This window comes from Phascolarctos cinereus, unplaced genomic scaffold (genome assembly GCF_003287225.1).
Source record: "Phascolarctos cinereus isolate Bilbo 61053 unplaced genomic scaffold, phaCin_HiC Scaffold_9;HRSCAF=440, whole genome shotgun sequence".
Lineage (NCBI taxonomy): Eukaryota > Metazoa > Chordata > Mammalia > Diprotodontia > Phascolarctidae > Phascolarctos > Phascolarctos cinereus.
The window spans coordinates 244,070,920-244,083,618 of NW_027556402.1; the positions used below are offsets into that span (position 1 = coordinate 244,070,920).

General features: G+C 52.8%; 1 protein-coding gene across 1 annotated transcript in view; it reads left to right on the plus strand.

Annotated features, from left to right (window-relative positions):
* Positions 1-12,110, plus strand: part of ATG13 (autophagy related 13) — a 38,597-nt gene extending 26,487 nt beyond the window's left edge. Inside the window, 10 exon segments of the mRNA XM_021009805.2 lie at positions 204-222; positions 224-298; positions 2,974-3,072; positions 3,854-3,964; positions 4,393-4,529; positions 5,387-5,501; positions 6,066-6,143; positions 6,340-6,456; positions 7,241-7,369; positions 9,262-12,110. Coding sequence (XP_020865464.1) covers positions 204-222; positions 224-298; positions 2,974-3,072; positions 3,854-3,964; positions 4,393-4,529; positions 5,387-5,501; positions 6,066-6,143; positions 6,340-6,456; positions 7,241-7,369; positions 9,262-9,339 — 958 coding nt within the window. The 3' untranslated portion in view covers positions 9,340-12,110.
* The last annotated feature ends 589 nt before the right edge of the window (positions 12,111-12,699 follow it).

Sequence of the window (12,699 nt, forward strand, 5' to 3'; positions counted from 1 at the left end):
TTCCTCCATGGGTGACGACTGACATTAATTCACTTGCCTCCTTAGACACACTCTGACAAGGAGGCATTTCTTTTGTCTTCCCCTTTTTGACACTGATTCTTTACCTGAAACTTTCCCTTCCTTCCATTCCCACAAACCTGCTTGTTTTTGTTTCTGAGGCTGTCTGCCTCTGCTGTGAAACATTCTCTTTTCTCTCCCTGTAGGACAGCTGGTGAGGATGCTGGGGGTAGCATATCCATCTGTTGAGGACTCTCAGGAAGTCTGCACAACCTCTTTCTCAACCTCCCCTCCATCCCAGGTAGGAGGAAGGGAGAGGCTTGGGGATCCCTGAAGAGCTGACTGAGTGGCTGGGGGGTGAGAGGCGGGAGCTGAGCCATGTGATGCGCACGCACCATTTGTACCATTGAGGTGAAGGGCTAAGATTGTCTGCAGATCCCATGGGCCTCACGTGTCAGGGAAGGTCAGGCTCACACCTGGGTCCTAAAGCTGGTCCAGGGAGGGCCGGTCCCCTGAGTTGGGGCCATGGTTTCCTGGAAGTTGGGATTAGACAAAAGACTGCTCAACTGGAGACGACTCCGTAGGCACGGGCCAGGGCTTGGGCTGCCAGTCTGTCCCTCGTCTGTGGACATTCTTAACCAGGAGCTGCTTTTCCACCTGAGATTACTCTGTACTGTCAGATGCCAAGTCGCTTAAGGCAGGCTCTCTAGGCAGTGTTTTCGGCAGTCTTGCTTAGGGAAGCATTTTGCCTGTTTGTGCCCAGAGGCTTGGGTCATTAAGGAATGGCCCTTCCGTGGCACCCAACACCACCTAGATCCGCCAGATCGTCTTACCTGAGTCTTGTTCCTCATCCCCCACCCTCTAATTCCAGGGTGTCCCTAGTTCACGCTTGAGGTGACCCAGCACTGCTGGAGATTTCTCATCCATTTAGTGGACTGCTCAGTGGAAGGCCAGCCCGCGTATGGGTAGTGGGTGACATGACAGCAGTGGAGCACCCTCCTCCCTTTCTCTTTGTCTTTTTAAGGTAGAAAGACAAGAACGCTTGATTCAGCTGCTGCTTGGGGTTTTCTCCAGAGCAATAAAGTATTTTAAAACAGTTGGCATTCTAAGTAGTACTTGACAGGGGTATGGCCTAGCTCTGAAAAACCAGTTGGGTGCTCATTCCATTCCATGCAGAAAGACAAGAGGGCATCTGAGCCTTCCTTAATTAGATTTAAAGAAGTGAAATTGTGTGGGCCTATGTCAAGAGGTTTGGCTCTGGTTGTGGCCCTAGAGCTCCTAGGTGAAAGGGGAGAAGGCCATGCCCTTCCCAGCCCCATTCCAGGCAGAATCAAGAGTTGTATTTCTTTGGGATAGAGGGCTGCTGGCCTCTGAGCCAGCGCGCCGCTTCTTTGTTGGAACCCCAGCTCTCATCCTGCGGTGGCTTCGGGATGAAAGGTCCTGAAGCGTCTCCTCAGTGGATGTTGTGAGCGCTGATCAGCTGATTGATGCGCTTTGTTTTAAAGTTGGGCCAAGAAGAACCCTGGTCCCTCATTGCCCTTGTTAAAATGCCTACTGTGTGCCAGGCACTGTGCCAAGTGCTGGGGTTTCGAAAAAAGGGGAAAAGACAGCCCCTGCCCTCAAGGAGCTTTCAGTCTGCTGGGGAGACAGACATATACAGAGCAAGCTGTATACAGGAGAAGTGGGGAGTGATGAACAGAGGGAAGCCCTTCCTCGAAGGCGGGGTTTTAGTTGGGACTTCACTGCAACTGGGAGGGTCAGTGGTTGGAGCAGAGAGGAGAGAGAGCCTTGCAGGGCAGGCAGGGGGAGGCTTTGAATGCCAGAGAGCGCCTCTTGTATTTGATCTTGGAGCTGACAGAGAGCGCTGGAGGCTCTTAACCAGAGGAGGGCCACGACTGCACCTGTTCTTTAGGAGAATCACTGGCGACTGAATGGAGGAAGGACTGTACTGGGCAGACCCCCCCCTTCCCCCCAGCTATTGGAGTAGTCCAGGCCTGAGGGGACAGTTCCGAGGAGAGAAGGGTGCGTGTCGGAGAGTGCTGCAGAGGTGAAATCAACAGGCCTTGGACGCAGTCCAGTGTTACTCCCGGGCTGTGATTTTGGGGACTGGGAGGATGGTGTTGGCCTGTGCACTCACAGGGAAAGTAGTTAGGGGGAAGGGGAGGTTTTAGGAGGAAAGAGTCCTGCTTAGAACACGTTGAGCTTCAGACGTCTACTGGACATCCAGTTTGAGATGTCAGGCAGGTGATCGGAGTGTGAGGTGGTAAAGGTAAATCTGGGAGCTGGTGACATCACCACGTGAGGTAGTGTAGAGGGAGAAGAGGAGAGGGGCCTACGAACACCTAAGGTTAGAGGGCTCAGTCTGGATAAGGATCCGGCAAAGGAGACTTGAGGAAGAATGGTCTGCTAGGAAGGAGGAGAACCTGGGGGGAGGGGACCAGTGTCCCAAGAATCTCCAGAGGAGGGAGTGTCCAGGAGAGAGGGCAAGGAGGAGCAGGACTGAAAGAAGGCCTTAAAATCACCCTAGCTTGTGTCTACCAGGTGTCTCCTGCACGTTCAGGGACATCCAGGACACAGCTAGGATGAATGGCAGTGGAGGATGTGGCTTGGGGCCTTCTCCAGGTGAAAATCCCTGGACCTGACTCTGCTTCTCAGAGGCAGCTCCCCTACGGCCCCTGCTAGCAAGGGCTCCACTCCTCGCTGGGCTCCTTTTGATACAAGGAAGGAGAATACTTTGTGCGTGTTCCTAGAGTTTGTGAGTGCTAAGCTCTTGCACACGTGTCCGCGTTGGGTTGCAGCCTCAGGAATCCTAGCCATAGGACAGTCAGTTGGGCCTTCTCCTCGTCCACTGCCATCCATCTCAAGTTCTAACAGTTCCTTTTCAGGGCTTAGCTCCTTCACCTCTTTTCCACTTTGTTCTCAAGTCCTTTTCTGTTTTCTTTCTTCCTCTCTTGTTTCTTCTGTGTCTGTGTCTAGTGTGTGTTCACAGTTAGTAAGGCACATTTTCAGACCCCTACTCCGGTGGTGACGGACACCTTGAGGGTCCCAGTGGCAGGACTGGCCTTTTCCCACCAAGTGAGTCCATAATGGGAAGAGAGGGAATGATGGTATAGTGCCTTAAAAAAAAAAGTACAAGTTATTCTCTACCCTTTAGTACTCCCAAGTGTCCTTTGGGATTTATGGGATTGTTATTCTGGAATGGGTGGTTTGATTTTAAGGGGTTACCAGGACCATATCAACCCAAAATAGGACCTTGCATTTGCCCCTCCTTTTTCCATTGATGTGACAAGTATAGGGAGTTATTTATATCTTGTTTCCAAATACACAATTTGAGGCTGGTAATCTTTTGAAATATAAACAAAAGCTCTTCCATTTTCTGGGTGAAAAGAGAGTTAGATCTGAAAAGACGGGCTTCTGTCACAGAGGCGCACCAAGGAGAGAAGGAAAAGAGGATTTTGGAGACATTGACTGGTATTAGTGGCTCCAAGAGAGCCCTTCAGCCTGGTGCCCCTTAGCTCTGACCCCTCGGAATAGACTAGTCCACCCATAAATCCAGGCTTTCTCCAAAAAAGCCAACCAGCCTCCCACCTCACTGCATTTCTATACCTTTTCATCTACAAAGAAATATCCAAACCTGTTGAGTCTTTAGCTCAGGTCCCTCTTCCAGCCCACCTCCCATCCCCCCAGAGGGTGGGCTGGGGTTCTGAACTTCTCTACTTTCTTTGCGGGTCCTTATTACTGCTCACATTGCTAGACTTGCCCTGTTTTCTCCTCTCTCTTCCTCTCTCCATCTCCTTCCTCCCCCCTCCTCCTCTGCCTTCCTTCCCTTTGCCTTCTCTGTTTTTCTCTCACTTAGCTCGCCAGCTCCCGCCTTTCCTATCAGCCCACTCTTCTGGGAGTTGGATCAGCTGAGCTGGCCCATCCAGTGGTCTTTGCTGCTGGCTCAGGCGCTGCCCACCCTCACCAGGTATCGCTGAAGTCAGGACGGAAGGACCTTCTGACCATGTGGCCCTGGGGAGGTCCGTTAGCCGCACAGGGACATCATGAGTATTTGAAAGGACTAGGAATTAAAACCTCCAAATGGATTTCTCTCCCTAAGGGAGACCCAAGTGATGTTCAACCAGAGATCCTTGGGCCCCAGGTGAGATGAGTCCAAGGGGGGAAAGGTTCCTCCCGGGTATGTTGCTCTTTCCTTCACCCTGTTGGGAGTCACTGACTGTTTATCTCCAGCTGAGCTAGTCTGGAAGCAGGGCTGGAGGTTCGTGTCCCCATGCAGATGTCAGCATTGCTAGGGGAAAGCCTTGTCACCAGATGCCCAGTGTAATAGGACGGGAGGCTCCCCCCGTCTGCCATGCTGTAATCACTAATTGGATCTTTATTTGTTCGTCCCTGGAGTTAATGGTTCCAGGGAAGGAAGGTGGAGTGCCCCTCGCTCCTAGCCAGCCTGCCCACGGCACCCAGGCCGACCATGAGAAGATGGCAACCTGTACCCCTTCCGATGGTGCCCACTACATAGTCACTCCTTCCAGCAGGTTTGTTTACTGCCAGTATAGTCTTGTCGGGAAGGCCCAAGGCTCTCCCAACCTCAGGCTCTTCCTGCTTGGGGGCACACGTCGCTCAGATGAGCAGGAACTCTGTCTTTTGCTTAATGCTTCACATATGGGCTCCTGACCAGTCCCCTGAGCCCACTGTGGGAGGCCTGGGGGAGGTAGCCACTTTCTAGCTATGGGTCCAGCTGTGGAGAAATAAATGGATGTTTCTTATTTTATTCCAAGAAACAGGAAATTTTTCCTGGCACTTGTCTCCTAACGGATCAAGAACGGATTGGCAACAAGCAAACACTCCTCCCTTGTCAAACCCTTCCATTGAAGAAGGCTTTCCTCAGTCCTTTTCTCTTGCCCTGTATTCCTTTCCTTAGTGTCTGTCTGCCTTGGGCTCTTAAAACGACTAGTTTACCTGAACCCAGGGACAGGAGGGGAGCATGGGGAGTCTTAACCAGACACCATGAGGCAGAGGCTGCTGGAATTGTCCATGATCCCGGCTCTTGGGCATCAGATCCAGGACCTGGGTCTTTTCATCAGGACAACACTGAGATGGTGGTAATTGGGCCGTATGTAGTATCAGGAAAAAACCCATACATTGCTAATTAAACATAGATAGTAGGAAAGAGAAAGAGAAGAACCAACCTAAAAATCGGCTTGGCTCTCTAAAAGAAATGCTGAGCACTAAACTAAGGTGGTTAGCAGCCGGCGTGCCCTCTCTGACATGCTTGCCGTGGGGTGCTTGCCCCGCACTTAGTGGCAACTTAACAAGGAGGCAGATGGGGGGGGGCACAGGAGTGTGTGCTGCAGTTAGTAAGGGCACAGCCAACTTTATCTCCCTTCTCCAGTGAAGACCCCGAAACCGTATCCAACAGCAGTGAAGGCCGCGGCTCCCCCCATGACATCCTGGAGGCCATCTTGGTTCGGAAGGTGGGAGCGCTCGTCAACGATTCAGTGGATCAGGTGATTCCTCCACCACTGCTCCCAAGGGGGAGCTCTCTGGCCTCCCAGCCTTCTCTCCAAAGCAGTGAGAGGCTGGCGCCCAGGTTCTAGAGGCACTCGATTCCCCAGTCCATCTTAGAGCGTGGGAAGCAAGGTTTCCCACGTTCGCTTCCTGCAGTCTGCTGTTCTTTGGGTCCCTGTGGACACAGCCTCCCGGACTCAGTGCAGAGCAGACCTCCCGTGTCTGCTCTCTACAGGACACTGAGCTCAGCCCTTGGAGATGTAAGCGAGTCTGGCTGGGATCCCTGCTGTCTGACTCTGTGGAGGGCAGCCACAGCCAGCTCGTCCTCTGCTCCAGCCGTGCAGGGCCCTGCGTGGCAAGCTCTAGGGCAGCGGGGATTGCGTCTCTATCTCTGCATCTTTTCCAGGCGCAAGCCCGGTCCGTTGGCTTTGTAGAGTAGAAGGATGGATGGATCAGGGAATAACGGCTGACCCCCGGGCTCCTGCCTTTACTGCCCTTTGCTGAAGGGCCTGTATGTGTCAGGTGAGAGCTGGCCCTCATCCTTTTTTCTTGTACCTTTCCAGGTAACAATGACCAATTTGGACATCCCCTTTGCCATGTTTGCTCCCAAGAACTTTGAGCTAGAGGATAATGATCCCATGGTGAGTTTCCCACTGAGAAAGCTTCCAGTAAGACAGAGTAGTCCCCAAGAGTGTGTCTCCCTCTCCGGTGGGCTTCACCGCCTCCTGGGTTGCGGTTGCTAACGTTGTCGAGTCTAGCCAGCGTGAGGTCCCCAGGTTGCTGAAGGTGGCCTTTAGCCAGGGCACTAAAACAAGGTCTTTGTGGTTCTCCGAGTAGGTGAATCCTCCTGACTCCCCCGACACTGACTCTCCTCTCCAAGGCAGCTTGCACTCCGATGGGTCCAGCGGTGGCGGCGGCGGCAACGCTCACGATGACTTTGTCATGGTTGACTTTGTAAGTTGCGGCCGCTCCTTGCCTTTCGTCGCCTCTTGCCACAAAGCTTGTTAATGGAGTGGTTCGACAGAGCTTTGGTTCTGTGGGCAGGGACAGTGCCACCATGCACTGAGTAGACAGGAATGGAGTTTGTTATGACCGGGAGTTTTCCTCACCTCCAGCCTCTGATGGCAAGTTGGGAGGCTGGTCCTCCAGCGGGGGGGGCCTGTTGCTACCTCTGTCCCAGAAGCCTTCGAGCTTGGTGTAGGCTGTCGCAGCTGGTGTGTGACTGCCGCAGTGACCTCCATGCCACTGAGGCATTGTGAGAAGGCACCACCAGAATACACAGGACGGGTCCTCCTCCGCCATCCAGGGTGAATTCTGGTAGTGAGTACTAGGACTGGCTCCGGGTGCTAGACGCACAGCATCTGAGGAGCTAGGGAGCCCTACGAGGCTTCTTACGTCTCTTGGCCGAGAATAGAAAAGAAGCATTCTCAGTATGGGTCTTTGGGTTTTTTTCCGTAAGGAAGTAAAAGCAGATCTTTAGAGTATTTGTCCATTAGCATCAGTTTAGTTAAGCTCATGCTAGCAGTGCTAAGGTTAAAAAGAGAAAAGAACTCTCTTTTGAAAGCAAGGGCAGAAGCTTCAGAGGTAGCCTCAAGGGAAAAAAATCTTCAGGTGAGCTCTGGAGGAGCCTTTCCTCGGAGGTGACTGCAAGGAAAGGAAATTGACTCACATTTTGTGTGTTTCCCTCTGAGTTACCAGAGAGGCAGTGACGCCTGCTTGTCTTGTTTTTGTTTTTAAGAAGCCAGCCTTCTCAAAAGATGACATTCTGCCCATGGACTTAGGGACCTTCTACCGGGAGTTTCAGAATCCCCCTCAGCTGAGCAGCCTGTCTATCGACATTGGGGCTCAGTCCATGGCTGAAGACCTGGTATGGAAAATCTTACTCCACCCTGGTTTCCCGAGAATCAGAAATCTAGAGCTGGGAAAACCCTTAGCATGTCATCAAGCACCATCCCCTCATGTTACAAAGAAAGTTGTGTGACTTACCCACAGTCACACAGAAAGTCAGTTGCAGATCGCGGCTCCCCAACACACACCACCCCATGCCTCATGCTGACAGACAGCCTGACAAGAGTTCTGCCCCCCAAGAAAAGCTAGAGAGGAAGAGAAGACCCTGTTCCCTAGCACAGCCTCATTTTCTCCAGCTTTTTCTCTGTCGCCATCCTCCACTGGCTTTCTTGAGCACATCTCCCGTTTTCCCATGGACTCTCTCAGCATCAGTGGTTCCCCTGCCATTTTCCCTAGGACGTAGCTCCTTGCATTCAGCCGTTTAAACTTTCCAGGAAGGCTAGCTAGGCGGATTCCCCACAGAAAGCCTGTCTTGGTGTCCTGAGTAAAAGCAGTCCAGCCCTCCCTGGGGGAGAAGAGGATTCTGAGCACTTGGAGCAGTGGGTGGGAAGCTGGATGACCCCATGCTTCGGTTCTGTGCCGGGTTATTTATCGGCCGCCTCGGAGTGCCTTAGAGAGCCTGCAGCCAGTCAGCATGGGAACTCTCCACCAGTGCAGGTGGCGGCCCCTCCATGCTTCACTGGACTCTCTTGAGGAGTTGCTGTGGCCACAGACTTTAAGGTCCTCTTAGTCCAGCCTCTCTGAGCTTCACACATTGGTCCTCAGTCAGTGGGCCATTCCTCAGCGGGCTTCATGCCTTCAGTGACGTAGAGCCTGGGACCCTCACCTTAGACCCGGAGAGGACAGTGAGTGAGTGCAGAGACGGCAGCAGCGTTGGAGGGTTGGCAGAACACTCGGGCTTTGCCCTGTGGTGAGGGCACTGGGAGGACAGCTGTGCTAGTGCCGCAGCCGAGCAAAGTGTGACAGTCACACAGGCTGTCTTGGAGCGAGGACCTGAGTTCAAATCCAGCCTCAAACACCAGACCCTTAATAGCTGTGTGACCCTAGGCAAGTCACTTAACCCCATTGCCTAGCCACGCCCCACACCCCCCCCCCCAAAAAAAAGGAAAGGTATCAAACATGACCCTGACCTGGCTGTCACTGAATACCCCAGGAGGCCAGCTCGGCCCTTCTCCCGCCTCTGTGCAGCCTCTGCAACACATCCAGTTGTCAGCTTGCCTTAGGAATCCAGGCCCATATTGGACCCTCCCTGGCAGTAAATCTGCAACACTGAAACCCCTTCATATTAAGTCATCAGTGGAGAGAGGGACCATCTGGACAGGATCTTTTTTTCCCCCAATAATAATAGCTTTACATACTTGAAAAACAGCTCGTTTGCCCCTTGGCCTCCTCCTCTGGGAAGGAGGCCCAGCTGCTCTTTCCTTTCCTCACAGTTGTATTGTTTAGGACTTTCATCCTTTTTATTAGGGTCTTCTCTAGTTTCCTGAGCTCTGAACTCAACTTCATCCTCTTAGGAAAGCCCCCTTACGTCCCGGGTATGTTCTGTGTCCTCGCCTTGATCTTGAAGTTGAGCTGTATCAGTCAGTGTGGAGCCCACTGGGAGGCCCCCGGGTCATCCTTGCCCAGCCTCGCAGTCCTTCCCAATTACAGCTTAGAGAATAGACCTTCTCTTCTCTCTTCCCCAGTCTGCTCACCATTGGCTTCTTGCGCTGCCCCCCACCCTCTGTATAGTTTATTATCACAGCACTGTATGGGGGAGGGTGTTAGGTGCTAACACTCAGGACCTCCCTCTTCAGGGCTGAGGGCACTCCAGTGTCCGCTGGGCCAGGCAGTCCTGGGGGCTTCTGGCCAGAGGAGCTCGGTCGCACCCACAGGATGTAAGCGTTCCTGATCTTCCCCCTTCCTTTTCAGGACTCACTCCCAGAAAAACTGGCCGTGCATGAGAAGAATGTCAAAGAGTTTGATGCCTTTGTGGAGACCCTACAGTAAAGTCAGCATCCTCCCCAGGCCCCAGCAGCAGCAGCAGTAGCAGCTCCTTTCTTGGACACCCCTGAGGACAGAGACCATTCCACCTAGCTCTCTTCTCCCTTTCTCTCATCTGTTATTGATTCAGCTTCAATCCAGGCCAGGGAGTGGAAGGCAGAGGGAAGGGGCTCCCCCATTCCTACCTTTTGGCTCTTCTCCCCAATCAGACCCAGGGGTCGGCATTGAAGAGGGCCCAGTCCCTGGAGCATTTGAGTTCTGGGTCATAATCTACCCTAAGAGTCAGGAATAAGCACAGCTGGTGAAAAAGGGAGCTTTCCCACCCCAGTGTAGAGTAGAGCAGCTCATCTCAGCCCCTGCTGCTTAGCCAGCCGAACATCGCCATCCAGTTTGGCCTGTAGAATTATGGACCTTCCACCTACCTTGAACTGAGCAGCCTCTCCCCTCAGTACTGGGGCTGTATCTAGGGCTGAGGACACTGGATATGACTGTCCTACCCCAGTGACCCAGGAACAAGAAAGGAAAGAGCAAAGTCCGGTCCACCAATACCACACACAGTGTAGAGGCCCGGAAGGACGGGGCATTTTACTTTCCCATGTCTCAGTTCTCTGCCCACTGGAGAAAAGACCTATATGTTTCTGGCTGCTCTCTGCTCTGGAAAGGTTATCTGACTGTCCACGTTTTTTGACCCAAGGCAGTCTGTCTCCCCTATAGTATAAGCGCTTTCATGACACTATGCAAGGCTGCATTGGACTGCCCTGAATGACTCATCAGGTTCCCTGTCCCCTGCTCCTGACCCACGATTGTAAATAGAAACTCGGCGTCCTATTTTGTTAGGGTTGTGCCGTTGGGAGACCAAGATTCTCTTCTCTTCCCTTCCTCTCCTGCTACTGTTGCTGCTCTATGCTTATAGATAAGCATCAAACAGTAAATATTTATTGCTTTAAAAGAAATCAGATTATTTTTTAAAATGCACTTGACGTGGGCTGTTTTAACCCTGCTGTGGCTTTGGGAAGGCTGGGTCTTTCCTCTGCCCAGCAGGGCCCTTTTAAGATGCCACAAGCATCCCTGGGACCTCTCATCTCCATATACATTGAGAACAGAGGCCTAGGCATAGCTGTGGCCTCGGGAACACTGTCTCCTCCCCACAATTGCTGCATTTCAACTCACCCCACCCCCACCAACTTCTTACAAGTGTGGGGTTCTCCCCACCCCTTCCAAGAAATTATTTTTTGCTGGCTGGGATTATGAAATTTTCTTCCTTAATGCCACACTGGCTTCATGACAACATGACAGCCCTTGAGATAAATGGATGGCCACACGTGGCCTCCGCCCTTCAGAGACAAAGCCCTCCTCGGTGCTGTGCCACATCCCAAAGCCCCAGGCCCCCGGGTGCTTCTTGCTGCCTTGGTGGGGGCCCCCCAACAGGCCTGGGTATTCCTGGGTGATTAGGACTTGTTCCCGCCTGTCCACCTCTAGAGCCATCCAAAGGGGCCGGAAACTTGAGCTTGCATGGGAGGAGGGTCATGGAAGGAGGGGGTAGCACTTCTACTCCCATCCTCCAGCTCTGACTCTAAGAGACGGGATGTTGCCCTGTTGCTTGTCAGTTGGATCTGACCCTACCCTTCTAGTTGTCAGTCAGCTGCCTCTCACTGCCGGGCCTTCCCCGTGTGACATCATCCCCACTTCCACTCCTTCCACGTAGGGACTGCTGCCTTGGACAAGGGCCATTCTCCAAGGCGGACGAGGCTCTCTAGGCCTTGGTGCGCATAGGTCCTTAGGAAGCAGCCAGTCGAAGGAACAGATTGCTTTCTCAAGTCTTTCGTCATAAGCTGCATGTGACAAAAATGCTCTGACCTGCACGTTCTGCTGCCCCGGTTTGAGCTTAGCTTTGTACCGTGTTGATCACCTCACTGCTGTGAATTTTTGTGCACGGATGTCTGCTACTAGGAAGACAGGAAGTGACCTCAGCGTTGATGGGAAGGGGACAACTCGGGTAGATTTCGTTTGGGAATCCTGCTGTCACTAGAGGCCTGGTTTCTTCCAGCCTTGAGGGTACAGTCCAGGGCAGCCTTGGCCCTAACCCATCCTTGATCCAGAGGACAAAAGTGAGCACAACCACAGAGTCAACCCAGTGATTTTGGCTCAGTGTAGGACAGTCCTAGCAGTTACCGGTACGTGAGTTGGCCAGACCAAACAGTTTGACCCCACAGCACCAGGGCTGTATGAGCAGGGAGGTAACATGGACCTTGGAAACATTTTCCCCATCTCTCAAATTCTCCCAGCTCCTGGTTGGTCAGCTCCATAGACAACACCCCTGACCAACTTCCCCTTGGCCCCTGCATGACGTGCTGTGGTATCCTAGCCAGGAGCAGTGTCGGTACAAATGCTGCCCTCTGCAGGCAGTAAGTGACCCTTCTCCATTGCCAGTCTGCTCAGGGCTCCTCAGTGGTGGAAGGAGCTAGGCGCTCCCAATCTCACCAGGACTGGAGCTGAGCATGGCCCATCGGCAGGCAGTCTATTCCAAACCTATTCTGTCAGCCTTGCTCAATGCCAAGGGATTTGGGCCCTGGACTGGCTCTCGGGCTCTCTGTCTTCCTGAGGTCAGTCAAGCTGGTGTCGGCATATCCAGGACAGAGCTGGCTGGTGACTAGCCATTCAGATGCTCGGCCTGGAGAGGAGCATCTTCACCCCTTATCTTGTTTGAAAACACTGAGCTATTACTTTCAAATATATTCTCAAGAAATTTCCAATAAAATTTTTCTGTACACAGTGAAGTCCTTTTCTTCATTCTCCCCTGGCCAAGAAGCTCTCCGCTCCTAGAAGGTACCCTGACTGGAACAGACCCAGCCTGCTGTGAGGGGCTGGTGACTAGGGTTTTTTGTTTGTTTTTTAGGCAATTGGGGTTAAGTGACTTGCCCAAGGCCACACAGCTAGTAAGTGTCAAGTGTTTGGTCTGAGGCCAGATTTGAACTCAGGTCCTCCTGACTTCAGGGCCAGTGCTCTATCCTCTGTGCCACCTAGCTGCCCCTGATGGCTAAGTTTTGAAGGTGGGTTTAGTGCCCAGTCCTCAAAGGGTAAAAACTGCTCCAGCAGAAAGCCAGGGGCCCCAGAGCCTATGTCATCAATATGGGCATCAGACCACAGTGTAAAGGGATGGATGTGGCGTCAGAGAGAAGGGAGCCAGAAGGCCTGAGCTCTGGGTCTGACACAACAGCAGTTGCTGAGGCTGGCCTACATAGCCAGCAAGCGTGAGGGTGGACTTCAGTCCTTGCCCTTCCCAGGGGAAACGGTCATCCCGCCTGCCCGGAGCAGCTCCTACTAGTGTTGGCCAGGAGAGGGAGGAGCAACGGGGGAGCTAGAACC